This window comes from Cottoperca gobio, chromosome 5, assembly GCF_900634415.1.
Source record: "Cottoperca gobio chromosome 5, fCotGob3.1, whole genome shotgun sequence".
NCBI lineage: Eukaryota > Metazoa > Chordata > Actinopteri > Perciformes > Bovichtidae > Cottoperca > Cottoperca gobio.
This window is the reverse complement of record NC_041359.1, coordinates 15,871,763-15,886,292: the sequence shown is the minus strand read 5'-3', so window position 1 is coordinate 15,886,292 and position 14,530 is coordinate 15,871,763. Positions and strand designations below refer to the sequence as shown.

At 39.1% G+C, this 14,530-nt stretch overlaps 1 protein-coding gene across 7 annotated transcripts; it reads left to right on the top strand.

The window, feature by feature from the left end:
* The first annotated feature begins 25 nt into the window (after nucleotides 1-25).
* On the top strand, nucleotides 26-13,594 carry eif4enif1 (eukaryotic translation initiation factor 4E nuclear import factor 1). 7 transcript variants are annotated; one of them, XM_029431099.1, is made up of 19 exons: nucleotides 26-388; nucleotides 1,085-1,249; nucleotides 1,348-1,421; nucleotides 2,996-3,123; nucleotides 3,499-3,773; nucleotides 4,161-4,359; nucleotides 4,525-4,685; nucleotides 5,366-5,525; nucleotides 6,209-6,385; nucleotides 7,113-7,384; nucleotides 8,026-8,100; nucleotides 9,238-9,424; nucleotides 10,055-10,143; nucleotides 10,431-10,564; nucleotides 11,391-11,472; nucleotides 11,574-11,697; nucleotides 11,782-12,111; nucleotides 12,223-12,393; nucleotides 12,607-13,594. In XM_029431099.1, the coding sequence occupies exons 2-19, from the start codon at nucleotides 1,139-1,141 to the stop codon at nucleotides 12,792-12,794; spliced, it is 2,937 nt and encodes a 978-aa protein (XP_029286959.1). In that variant the 5' UTR covers nucleotides 26-388; nucleotides 1,085-1,138; the 3' UTR covers nucleotides 12,795-13,594. The 7 variants fall into 7 exon arrangements, with proteins under 7 accessions (XP_029286959.1, XP_029286958.1, XP_029286962.1 ...); XM_029431098.1 differs by having other exon boundaries at nucleotides 27-388; nucleotides 1,088-1,249; nucleotides 4,522-4,685; XM_029431102.1 differs by having other exon boundaries at nucleotides 27-388; nucleotides 5,387-5,525.
* Nucleotides 13,595-14,530: the final 936 nt, after the last annotated feature.

Here is a 14,530-nt window from a genome sequence, read left to right as displayed (position 1 = left end):
AACATTCTACGGAGGCGCAATGGGCACAATGTAATCTTTCCGAGGACCTTCTTAAAGCGGTGATCAGAGGAAAATTGCTGCTACGACTTAGAAAACAGAGAGAGAGCAGACAATAATTTGAGATTACACAGTCTCCGTGTGAATTAATTTGTTACTTGAACCTGTGTTGTTTTGTTTAGTTACCCCAGTTAAGTGTGCGTTTGCTGAAATCACTCCAACAACTCAGCCGGCTTAATATTTGTTACTCGCTGGGTGGGCTTTATCCCCATTCCCCAGCTAGTTAGCTAGCTAGCTGAAGGTGCTAGGTTAGCTAGCTAGCTAGCTAACTAACGTGAACTGCAGCTGCTCGGCCGTTATCAACCAGTATTCAACACAGCATTTAAACTGAGTGAGTTGGCCGTTTGTGTTTTCTGAATATACTAGCTAGCAAGTCGTGTGCACATTTTTTATACGAGGAATGATGTTTAGAGTTAACTGTTTGGGACGCTAGCTTAGCTAACCAATGTCTGGGGCAGCTAATTGTTGCCGTATATTTCCCTTTAACAGTAAATGGATGATTCATTTAGCAACATATATAGTAACTACGGTCTGTAACGTTACTGGCAGGAGATGTATTTCTTAACTGCCAGTCACAGTCCAGATACTAACTTTGCAGGTAATTTGTCAATCAACGCTAAGGCTAGGTACATTATTTTAATTGACGTGTCAAGTCTCATGTCAGCGGTCTCTGGCTGTTGTCAATTAACTTGCTAATTGGCTACCAGCGTTTGCTAGAGCAGTCCCCGTGTTATTTAGCTCGACGTGAAGTTTATTGTTTATTTGATAATTGTTTGCTGTTCATGTTTTGAGCCCATTTCACTTTTCTTAGGTTTTGTTTTTCCATGTAAACAACTTTAAAATGTCAGCATTTCTTTTCACCAGCACTTGAATGACTCTGAATGTTTCTTCAATAAAGTTTTCATTGATTGACAATAAGCAGTTGAAGCGTTCAGTTAACCTTTTTTAAGGGTATATTGTCCAGACACTTAAAAATGAAGCCAATGGAGCCGCTTCATTAACTTGGAAATGTTGAATTTGTTTCCAGCAGGAACAGTCTCTTTTTGGTCTGGATCAAACCGCTTTGGGTCTGAAACCAGTCATGGAGAGCGATGCTTGTGTAGAGCAGAAGACCGGTGATGGAGATGCTGCTGTGGATCAAGTTGAACAACAGCCAGCAGCCACAGCAACAGCTCCTTACAGATACACCAAGGTTATGAGAAATGCCAACACTATTTTAATATATTGGCCATAGATTTATTAGATAGAGTTATTCCTAACACAAATGAACCATTTTGAATTATTTTACAGGAGGAGCTTTTGGAAATAAAAGAACTGCCAGTCTCCAATGAAAGGCCAGACTGTCTCGCTGAGAAATATGACAGGTAAAAATGAATTTCCTTTGATGTAAGCCATACCATTCACATAATGATAGTATGCAGATTGTATATGGCTAATTTTGTGAAATAAGACTCTTTGTATGGTGCTTAAATGAAAAATGCCAACTTTTTTGCCTCTCTTTGACAGTTATTGACTTAATTAGGTGTCTGGTCATGAATATGTGCATTATTTGAGTCTACAACATTAGTGTCGATCATTGGCCGTTCTAAAAGAGTGTGCTCGAAGATGGCGTTGATGGCCATTGATAGCGTTTGTAATTTTCGGCCAATAAATTATTTACATTCTCAGATTCCATTAGAGTTTATGGTGATTTTTCTAGGGAAAACTGAGGTTGGGAGTATACAGAACAAAGCAGTGCATGTCCTTGCATGTCTCTAAAGTTCACACCAGGTCTCAGCATAGAGATCAAAGTATGCATCAATTAAGGCTTTGTCTAATTGTATATGCTGCTGGAATTGTGTGAAGTGTATAGGATCAAATGTTTTTATTAATATTCCTTTGAATGAATGGGATTATGAAGTAGAGCTGGTAGGCTAATAAGTGTGCACTGCTTTTTTGATTCTTACACGCATCCATATGCATTTTTCAAATTTAGATTACATTTTACAAAATATTTTCATTTGAGTGGCTTGAATATCCTCAGGACCAGCTCATATTTAGTCGCGTCTTGAATCTATTTTTTGTATTTAAGGACATATTGACCATACAGTGCTACAAGTAGCTGGTCAAAGAAATTCTGATATTGGATTTTGTGATGTTGTCTTTTGAAAAAAAAAAACTCATATAAAACAAGTGTTTGGTCTGCAGAGCACTTGTTTTTTTTTATAATTATATATTCTGAAATCTAGAGGAAGTTTCAAATCAAGGAAACATCAATTGCTTCAGAAGCAGTCTTTGATGTGTTTCTACAGCCTCTTTTGTTATATATTCTGTTTGGGTTGCATTCAGATATGATTGAATTACAGCAGATTTTCAGGAAATCTGCTATTTTAAAATATTTAGGTTTTTGTTTCGACCTTCTGTAGGGCTGTCCAAGAGGAGCTGTTTGAAATACCATCAAACCTCTACTTACGTGGGAGTCCGATTCTTTTATTTTTTAGTCCCTCATTAACACCTACTCCATCACCAGTCTTTTGCGTGTTTTCTACTTAAATGATGGTTAATCCTGCAGAGCCCAGCTGTGTTTCCTTCCAGATAGTTGATCAGGGAGTGACTTTTTTTTCTTTTTTTCTGGTGATTATGAATATCATGAAAAATAGCTGGTACAATATAGCAATACTCTTCGTGGCTCACCGGATAAAAGTTGAAATCCATTGTTGTGGTTGGTGACTAACTCAATGCAGTTAGATTGAACTATAATTGGTCTTTCTAATGTTTAAAAACAAAGAAACTGACATTAGACATTAATCACTTATTGTTAATGTGATTATCCTTTTTTATATGCAGCTTGTAAAATGATCTTTTACACAGTTGAGACAGTAATTTGTCCTTTTGTCAACTTGTTGAGTATCTTTTAATTTTATTTTTAACTGTCTCTTCAAATGGTGTTTTGATACAGTGATGGTGTCTGGGACCCTGAGAAGTGGCATGCCTCACTGTATCCCACGTCAGAGCGTAGCTCTCCGGTGGAAGGTTTTAAGAAGGACTATGTGGATGACAGAGTTCCTTTGAAACGAAGAATCCCAGGTAAATGACCCAAAGCCAGAAATATTAAGATTTAAACCAAAAGACGGTTCATAAAACAAAGAAAGTGTGTGTCTAGGTGATCTACTGATGAGTCATGAAGCAGTATCATTTTTATCTAAAAAAGGTTTCTGTAATTGTAATACAGAATTCCTAAATATTCAGCTCTAGATTATGCTGAAACGCATATTTGAGCAACATAGTATTGTCTTGAGGGATAAGATGACAGCATAAATAAATGAGATTTCTTGTGAGATGATTTAAAAGATCTTCTTTAATCAGGGCCTTCTTTGAAATGTTGGTTTAGTTATGATGTGACTGTGGGTGTTTAACATATAAATCATCTAAAGCCAAGCCTTTTTGCTGCATTGTATTCAGATCCTCGTGAGCGGTTAAAGGAGGATGATCTGGATGTCATACTGAGCCCTCAGCGGCGCAGCTTCGGAGGTGGATGTCAAGGCAACGCTGCACTTACACCCCACGCCCGTCGCCCAATCAGCCCCCTTGAAAATAAGGAGAATGAAAGTCTCCGTTTAGGAGGAGCACGCAGAATTGGTAGTGGCCGCATAATTGCTGCCCGAGCCTTTGAGAGAGAAGCCCGTGCGGAGAAAGAGAGGGAACGTGAGAGAGACTTTAAGGATAAAAGATTCCGGGTTGGTGTTTATTGCTTTCAGTCCATCCATAATGTATTTCCCTAGAGTGTTTGACCAGGAAGCATTCAGTGCATTGAGGTTGGCATTTCTTTTAAATATCAACGTAAATAGAATTGCTAATAGATCTGCACAATCACAAATGCATATGCCTTTCTATTATTATTATTATTATTATTATTATTATTATTATTATTATTATTATTTATTTTGGAATTAAACTGGCTGAAAAGAGTAATGTGCAGGTGAAATACCTTTATTCATTTTTTTCCTTCATCAATGTGCTTTTTCCATGTAAAGAGTTTATTTCATTTATTTAATCTAATTAGCATGTGTGGGTCTTATCTTCCATTTTACTCGCAGTGATATTATGTTTGTTATAATTTTCAGAGGGATTTCGGTGACAAACGTGTGTTCAGTGAAAGGAGAAGGAATGACTCTTATGCAGAGGAGGAGCCAGAGTGGTTTTCTGCAGGTCCCACCAGCCAGTCTGAGACAATTGAGCTCATTGGATTTGACGACAAAATCCTGGAGGATGATAGGCGCAGGTCCAAGAGGTCGAGGAAGCGGGCAGAGTCCATAAGAGAAGGCATGTCAATGCCTCGTTCTTCACAATTACATTAGCCCATTTATTTTTTTAATGCATTTTGTTTTAATCAGTTACTTAATTGCATTGTACTGTTTGGATAACTAGCATAGTGCAACTGCTATCACTTTCGGGATACTTAAGATTGGGTTTTCTGTTGTGCAGCAGTGGAATGTAATGGCGGACAGGCAGAAGAGCGAGATGCGGGTTTGCAGTCTACTGCTGATCAAGAGGTTCCGCACCCTGATGTTCTGCCTGAGCAGACGACTGGTGACTTTGACTTCAATGAATTCTTCAATCTGGAGAAGACCATGCCAGGACTGGCCTCTGTAAGTACCGGGGTGTGGTTTTGTTTGTGTTTTTATAAAGGTGTGAACATCACAGATGGGGTGGCATTTTTTCATAATTAGTCTTTCAATCAGTATAAACTTTAACAGAGGTAGAGGTTATCAAGTGTACCTGACCCCCCCCCCCCCTCCCAGATAATTTTATTTATACATCATTGAACACTTTTTAGAGGCTGGATTGACAGTTGTGGCATTTTGACGTGTTCATGTCTCATATAAACATAAATTATGCCAGCCTTTTTGAAGCCAAGTATTACAAATGCTTTGTGTCAACACAAGATTACCTCTGCTGCACTGGCTTGATCTCACTGAACTTGCTCTGTGGTGGTGGGTATTGTCCCTAAATGGTGCTCCTAAATATTTTTGTCTGCAAGCTACTGCATTTGGTTAAAAATGTATCAACAATCCAAATGTATGCCCATCATTATAGCTACATTAGACCTGCTAATTGGAGAATTAAGTGGACCAGTATACAAACTAAATAAAGTTGTGTACAGTAATTTGTGGTGTTAAATCAACACAAGGCCAAACAGCAGTGCATTCAATGCACTCTATCTTCTAGCATATTGCTAAATTGATGGAAACGCCCTGAACGTAAGTGCCAGATTTGTCCTTGTACCTTTGGTCCTGCAGTTATTTGTGTTTCTCACTCTGTTTCACAGGCGCCTTTTTCTGTCTTGCAGATGATAGAGGATGTTTTGGGGGAGGGCCCTGTATCTGCTAGCCGCTTCAGTCAGTGGTTCTCTAGTAACCTGAGCCCTTCAGGCAGCCGGTCCAGCAGTCTGAGGTCCACTCCCCATGAAGAACTGGAAAAACTTGCAGGTAAATAGTTTCTTTTTCTTTTTTTTTCAAAGAAGCTTCATGTGACTGTAACTTGAAACCAAGAAGAGCACTCTTTTGTTGAAGCTATGTTTTGACATGTGTTGGTAGGAAAATGTCAAAATCAGAGGCCAGTTCTATAGAAGTGGGGTTAATTAAATATTAGGATTACTTCCAGGTTTGTTTTCAGGAGGCAGTGATGTTGCTAGCTATTTGTCCTGAAATCCATCCAAATCATCCGTGTTCATAGTCTCGATCATCACAGGAGAGACCAATGTCCTCGCTGCAATATTTGTTATCACCAGACTTTGACAACATTTCCTAGTCAAGTTTCAAGTTTGTGATATAAGTTTCACAAACATGATATATTTTTGTTTTTATCACAATTGCTTTTGAATAAATACTTTTCCGATTTGGGGTTTCATTAGTTACATTTTTAACATAAATGAATATAACCATATAACATCAAAAATGAGTTTAGGTGTGGCATTAAATTTTTATCTTGGCGAGTATCTAGTTAAAAAAGAGGCTTTAAACTTTGTCAACACTAAACTGCTGCTTTACTACATCACTCCAGTGCTATTTGATTGCTAGCCTGCTACATTCTTGTTTTGTAATGTTCATGTCCCCAAACCTTGTTTCTGTTTTGGATTTACTAAATCTTGAAATATTTTGCATCTCTAAAGGGCTTGAGCCACGCGGCACGTCCTCTGGCCAGGGCCCTGCCTCATACTTCACACCTATTCAATCATCGGAGTGCAAGGAGAAGGTGGACATCCTGGAGCTGCTGCACAAGGCCAAAATAGACCTGAAGCCTCTTCTTTCCACCCTGTCGGTCAACAAGGCTCGGCTACGGGAAAGCAGTGAGTGCCAGTTTACTAAAACATTTGAACAGTTGAGTTGTACCATGACACAACTTTTACTGGGAATATATAATGAACACGAGACATCGTGTTCATGTATAGTTGGGTAATACTGATGCAATTTGAGCATTGATATATTAATTGTTAGTAGCAATACATAGTGATGATGGTACACTGAAAATTCAATTGGGAACACATTTAATAGACGGAATAACCAGATGGGGAAATAATCCAGGCTATTCCAATGAGATAAATATCTAAATAATTGAGATACTTTCATCACATTAATACAAAACTCCTGTAAATCCTTCTCATAGAGCTGCAACATTTCTTACAATTGCCAGATATATAAATAGGATAGCTACCTCCTGACAGAAAGCGGACCTGTCCCTGGCGACCTGAGAGTTCTGGATGGTTTATAATATAGCAGAACATCAGAAATGTATTTTGGCCTTACCATTTACTGCTTTATAAACCAGCAGTAGTATTTTGAAGTCAATTATTTGACAGACAGGAAGCCAGTGTAAAGACCTCAGAGCTGGAGTGATGTGATCCACTTTCTTGGTGTTAGTGAGGACTCTGTCCAATCGTATATTTATTTTATATTTTTTAATTTATATATTGTATAAGTGAGACCTTTTTTAAATGACAAAATGTTTTAATTAAATACCAGTGTTGAAATGTAGAAGGTTGGACTTATTTTGGACTTAATTGTTCTGTCCCCCAGCTAACTGTGGAGCAGTGCTCTCTCTGGAGGAAGTGGAGGGAGGGATGAAGGGGATGAAGCTGTGCTCAGAACCACAGGTGCGAAAGGTGCTGCCTCCGCAGAGAGGAAACGGAACACCCTTCATGGCTCAACATTTAGAGGAGGCTTTAACTGGTGGCTCTGGCGCCCGTCAACACACACGTGACTCAGACATGTCGGCCTTTAATAAACTGGTCAGCAGCATGAAGGCAAGTGGAACTCTGCCAACTCACCCCAAAACCAACACAAACAATGTAAGTATTTTTATATATATATATATATAGATATATATAGATATAGATATATATATCTATATATATATTTATACTGGATAAGTAACAACATACACTCTTACAAAGTTGTCCCAGTGTGATGCTGCATGGAAGCTTTTTCAACTTAACTCAATTCTATTTTTATTTTCATGGACAAACTACAAAGTGATGGGCATACATTTGGTAAAGAAATTGTTATGTTTGTAAGCTGCAAGTGTCCTTTTTTTATGCAAGTCAATTTGTGAGGTTTCTTTTCGTACTGAGATGAGAAACATGTTAACTCTGTCATTGGTTAAATGCTCATTAAGAAACATGACAATAAATGTATCCAAAGGCATACCTGACTTGCATTAGGGACAGTTTGATAGCAACTCTCCTGTACAAATCCATCCCGGTGGGCTTGCAGTGTTGCAGTTCGAAGAAGTTTCACCAAATTCTGTATTTGATACAGTTCCAAGTTCTATATCTGCTGATACTTTAAGTCCAGTTTCTATTCTGTTTTGAAGCACTTCAAAATGTCTAACACGCACTCTAAATCACTTACTGGGATGGGTTTTTACAAGAAAGGTTGTTTAGTGTTGCATTGCACTTGCCACAAATAGTTTTTCCCTTGTGCAATGCAGCAACACTCAGACCCAGCTGTGGTGACACTGTCTGAAGCTCAGATGCCTCCTCAGCAGCAGAAAAACATATTTCAGGTATGTATATATGTATGTATGTATGTATGTATGTTGAATATCCTTTCAGGCTAATGCTAATACTGACAAATGTTTAGTGCAGGCTAGAGCAGTTCAAAGGTCCACTAGGTTCCTATTAACAAAAGCCGGGCTGGGTGCAAATTATATTCAGTCCAATCGGGTCTGAGTAGGGTTACATTGTACTACAGGTCTCTTGTCCCGCGATAATTATGACAAACCAAAGTGGGTTTTTTTTTTTTAGCAGATGTAGAGTGTAAACTGCAGTGCAGAGGGAAAATGGCATGTATTCTTTTAATCAGCAGTTGCTTATTCATTTGTGGCACAATCATTATGCTGCCGGTGTTTCTCTTTAATATTTGAGTCTTTTCAGCACGACTGCATTTTGAATTGGATCCTTGGGTCTCTTTCCAATTTCCAATCTGCTCTGACTTTCCTCCATTATATCTTAAAAACATTACATAAATTGATGAGGAGTGTGTTCGTCTCAGCGTGGTGGCAACATTGTTATATAATTGGAAAATAAGGACTCCACAGAAAACTATTTTTAAATTCTGAAACCGGCTGCCTAAATGTCTTGCTGTGCAGCTGGAGGGATTGTATGTCCCCATCTAGGATAGATGGCCATATGCACTGCTGAGGGTAGATGTGATTGCCATTCAATACTGCCACATGTTGTAAAGCACTCTGTAGACCCTCAAAAAAATTGTCTCAATTGACAAAGAAAAATAAATGAAAAGTTTGGGAATCTTGCAGCCTCCAGACAAACATCAGACTGAACCGCTGCACACTGCTAAACAATTATTTTAAACCTATTAATCCCCCTTATTACTGAATACTGTATGTAAACTAGAGGCTGTGCCTGCAGCAAACATGTACAGTCCATACCAATAGAAACAATATATGGACTTGGTCAAAACATAAAGATTAAATGTCTAACACTAACTTTGTGTGCTGCTGTATCTAAGAGTATTCTTTGAAAAGAGCTGGAAAATTGTCAGGGTGAATTTAATGGGGCGAGGATAAAATTCTCCATCCCATATTTTTTATGGATGATAGTTTTGCTTTTAAATCTGGCTGCCAGACTAATAACATTAAAGTGACTTGTGACATCTTGGGATATGCATGTTTGTATTGCAGGAGCTCTTGGGAGGTCCTGCTCGTAGTGGCTCTCCTATTCTACTTGGCAATCTGTTGGGCAGCTCTGAGGGCCCAACAGCCTCTGCCCCTCTACATGGCCTGATGCACAAGGGCCCGTCACCCCCTCTCTTTCCACAGAGGGCACCATCACCGGACTACTTCAACAGTCGATTGCATCCTTCAGCGGGTAAGTTCATCGCAAAATTCATATGTTGCAGTCAAGACAAGTAAACAATACTTTAAAAAATGTATATATATGTATTGCAAAGAATGCATAATGTATGCATCGACTTTGTCATTAGCTTTACCAACAGATTTCATGACTGCAAATAAAGATTTATTTGGGCTCTTGTGGGATTCCAAAAAATGTTTTCATGAAATGTGTGTCCTCAGTGCTGCCTCTAACAATTTACTAATACAAATCCATCCAACATTTATGATTATACTACAATCTAAACTTTATTACAGCTCTGATCGTATGGCATTGACGCTATCTGTGAAATGAAGTAACCAGATGTAGGAGTGAAACTAATCTTGGAGGCTGTGATTACAGGAGCTAGAAAAGTTGTGAAAGCTCCACATAGTGAACCTTCTTTTTTTAAATCATGCCTGTTTTTTCTCTAGCTTTCAGAATGTCAACGTGTTGAGCCAGTATGTGGTTATAAGTGGCATATGATCTCATCAACTTAAGAGTGCTGTACTGGGACTGTTGACATTTAAGCCTCAACATCCGATATCTTCAGTTTAGTTTGAGTCGATGATGTTGTTTGGACGTGCAGGGTGATGAAATAGTTTTTTCTTCATCTCGTACGTCAAGGTTTTCCTGTTGGTCATCAGCCCATGCTGCCAGAACACTTTGATCTACACAGAAGGTCTATCAGCCCTGGATCTGCTGTACAACAACAGGTAACCTAAATGTTTGGACATGGTGAACTTTGATTACTGAACATATTTGACACACAATACATTTTCTCTATATTTAAGTTGATTTTCAAGTTGAAAAACTTTATTTTGTAACTTGAAATGCACATTGGGCAGTCAAAATGCCAAGCTATGTTACAGAAACCTTTTTTTTATTTTCTAGCTTGTCTTTTAAGCTTCATTAACAGATATAAAGATGTTTTTTTTTTTTATAACATCTTAAGACATCATTCAGGGATCTTTTCAGTTGAGTGAACTTTTTGTTTGCCTAGATGAGGGCACTCTCTATGCCAGTGAATCAGGCGGACCTGGAAGCTCTGGCGTTTCAACAGGACCTGGCTCTACATGCCCACCACTCATTCCAGGCTGGCTACAAGCTACCACAGGACAAATCTTATCGAAATAGGTTAGTTTTCAAATAAATTGATTTATTGAAATGCTGCAAAACATTCATTCTCGGTGAAATAATGAATGTGATTTAAAGGTGAAGTTTGTGACTCTAATCAAATACAGCAAATATCTCCTTGCAGCCTGCTAAAGAAATATATCCCGTGTTCATACACAGCCCTAGATCTCTAAATAGGAAAAAACGCCACTAGGCCTGTACCGGATGTAGTTTTCTTTTTACATTAAAGGCTTCTATTTGGATTTTAAAATGAAGCTTTGAATGTCCATTGATAAAAGTGCGTGTCTGTATTAACAGACTGTTGCACGCAATGTTTGTAAGTTATTAATAATAATTTGTATGTCAACATTATGAATGATGTTTTGAACTATTCAGTACAACCCTATGAGCCACAAAAAACTACTCCAGCAAGGAATAGGCCAAAAATAGAGAGGGAGTGAGTGACTGTAAATCTTGCACATGCTAACCAGTAGGGGTGTATTAAGTGAGTTCAAATATTAACAATATTTCTCCAGAATCACAGCATTTACTTTATTTTTATTTAATGCCTTCTTAGCTAATCAGCTATCTACATATGCCATGAAGAACACATTTGTATTAGGCTAAGTGTCTTGCCTTAATCTTAGCAACTGGAATGATGGCAAATACAGCTTAGTGCATTACATGTTATAGCTGTACTGCTATTTTTTCTAATAAAAATCATAAATGATTTTTGCTACATATTGGTGTACATCTGTGTACTGAATGTATGCATCCAAACCAGATAACATCAAGGTTTGGTTAGCAATTCCTAGCTACCTATTGCTGATGTGCTTGTGATCCACAGACTGCAGCGTGGTAATTGCTCCCCTGGTCCAGGCCCTCTACATGCTGGAAGAAATTCTCCAGGCAATCCTGTCACCAGCATGGTGAGCATACACTTTATCCTCTCAGCTGTCACTGTGATGTTGGACTTTTTAAACCTGTTGGTATTGCTAGTATTAATTCATTTGTTTTTATTTTTCTACAGTTGTCCCCGTCATTTACACCCACATCTGTGATTCGCAAAATGTACGCGACAAAAGAGAAAATCAGAGATGAACCATCAAGTCGTTCAGAGAACAAGGAGGAGGCAGCAGGACACTGTCAAGATGGTACAAAGTGACAACTTCCTCATTTGAACATAAGTCAAAGTGTCACAACACTGTAATATTGAAATTTTGGTTATGTGATTACAGACGGCAGCTGCTCAAATCTATACCTGGAGGCGATGGAAGGTAATGCTGCCCAGTCCGGGGGAATAAAGGCCGGCTCACAGAACTTGCAAAGCAAAGACCAGGAGCGTCTCAGGCCTGGCTCCACTGGACACCATACGCCCACCATGGCACCTCCAGGACCCTCCTCAGCTTTCCCTCGTCCCTATCCGGTACCGCTGTTATCCCATGTACCTATGGTGCGCCCTCCACCCCAGCTCCACCCTCCTCCCCAGCTCCACCCTAATGTTGTTCAACGAATGCTGGCGCAGGGTATCCAGCCCCAGCAGCTTGGACCTGCTCTTGTGCAAGCAGGTTAGTGTTGGTTTGTTTATTTCCCCCAACTTTATTTAACTGTAAATTGGCCTGATGTTAAACCCCTGACCTTGATGATATCTGATGGAAGTATTTAATTGTACACACCAGGTATATTTCCATCTCACGTTGACCTTGCCCAACTTCAAGGCTTGCCTCCTGCCCTGCTTGGACAACCGCTGTACCCTCTAAGTGCAACAGGGCATCCACTTCTACCTCCCAGAGCCAATACTCAGATGCAGTTAGCAGTAATGCAGCAGCAACTTCAGCAACATAGACAAAGTGAGTGGAAGTCAAATATTACAACTCAGTAGGGGCATGTGCTTGTGGCAGCATTGAGGCCCCTCAAAGGTTTTTATTACTGAATAGTGCCACAGCCAATAACCTAAAATAAAGATCCGGAAAAAGTAAGGAATATTTGAGTTTTAAATTTATGTAGGATGGTTTTATTTTCTCAGCGTTTGGATTAAATGGCATTTTTGTCTCATCTTGCAGTGCATCCAGGTGTCCCAGGCCCGCAGACACAAAGCCAAGGCCCTCACCGGACAAATGGCCCACAGCAACACGGAGGCAACCCACCTCTAGGCCTCGCCAAGTGGTTTGGATCAGACATGCTAGAACAGCCACTCCCCTCCATGCCGGCCAAGGTCATAAGTGTAGATGAATTGGAGTTTCGGCCATAAGAAAATAAAACACTGCTGGATAGCAAGATTTTTTTTTTTTTCATTTTTTTGCCCATCTCCACCTCCTTGTTACCATAAAAATGTGAACTTTAATTTGAAAGACGGTGCACAGACCTGGACAGTCTAACCATGCCATGCTTTGTCTTCAACCTTGAAGTCACTGCTTTTTGAAGAAGCTTATCAGCAGAAAAGGGAAGACGAGTGATGGCCATTTGTTTTGCCGACTGAGTGAATTTTCTTTCTTTTGTATTAGGCTCTGCGCAGTAAATAATGTATAGGCCCAATTGTACAGACCATGGGAAAGAATCGTATTCTCCCTGTATATAGCTATTTTTTTCTTTTTCTTGGAAAGGGGAAGGTGAAACTATTCTGCAGTTTAACTGGAAACTGCGAGAGACAATGTTCCCCACAAGTTGGTAGCATTCCTTTGTCTTGTCCAACTTTAATTTCCCTGCTGAACTGCACTGAGAGAGGGCGACTGCTTGTGATAAATGTGGATGAGTAACTTCAGTGTATACTCTCCCCTTTTTGTGGCATGGCTAGTGGCCCTTTTCCGTAGATGTGACTGGCTGGAGCATTTCAAGACTACTCCGGGGGATGCAGCGAGCACTGGTTGTGCCTTTTTTTTTGTGGGTTTTTCTTTTTTTAAACTGTATCCTCTCCCATCCATCCTGTCACTGAGGGGGGCAGCACTGCTCACATTGTCAATTTTTTGAGGGTGGTTGGGATTCAGTTTGTTTATGTGCTATTAAGTTATAAAAAGCACAAATAGAATTAATAAATAAAATTCAGTAAACACATTTTGCTTAATTGGTTTTGTATTTCATATTTATGTACTGAATATAGCCTCAGTTGCCACTTTGTTGCATACATAATGTACAATCTAATACAACAGGTCAGACATAAATTCTGCCTTTGTTGCGTCGACTACTGTTACACTGGATTGTATTATATTGATAGATGTTTCTATTGTTTTTCCCTTTTACTTACATGAGGGGGCAGAATATTAGAAACTCTTTTCAATAAAAAAGTGTCTAGCACAACACCAGACTTCCACCGCATTAATAAATGGTTGACTTGAATTTTTGGCGAGCTGTATTCAAAAATAACGTGGCCGCTGTGTGTAAATCTGAACTCTGTGCAAACTGAACGCGCGAGAGCTTTATTTTCTACGGTTTGCGACACTTGCCAGGAGAAACGCTGAAAGTTGTCTTGCAGGTGCTTTCTAATCTCATTCAAAATACTTAATTAACCACTTATTGCATATATGTGAGGATACTCGACACTTAAGGTTGCGCTGCTTGAGATATTACACTGAGTTACTTGTTTATTTGGTACAGGTCTACAGTCCAATGTAGCGCTAAAACGATTAGTTTGCTGGCCGACTGCCTTGTTGCAGATATTACATCATAGGGGAGTATGTTGGTCAATAAAAGACTACTCGGTGCAGAAATGTCAAAGTATGTTTGAGGTCTTAAAGCTATATTGTTCACTATTTACAACTTTAAAATGCACATTTTGGTCACATTTCTTTAAACACATTTAAGGGATCCTTATTGTAGCTATTTTTTCTTTTCTTTTTTTAATTGGTGTCTCCCTCAAACATATTGATCGGACTCTAGTCTAGATCAGTTTAGAGCAGAAACTATTATTAATCAATTTAAAAAAACTATTAGTCATTTTAAACTTTAGGGTATTTGGACTTTTGGTTGACTGACATTTGAAGAAGTCTGTGG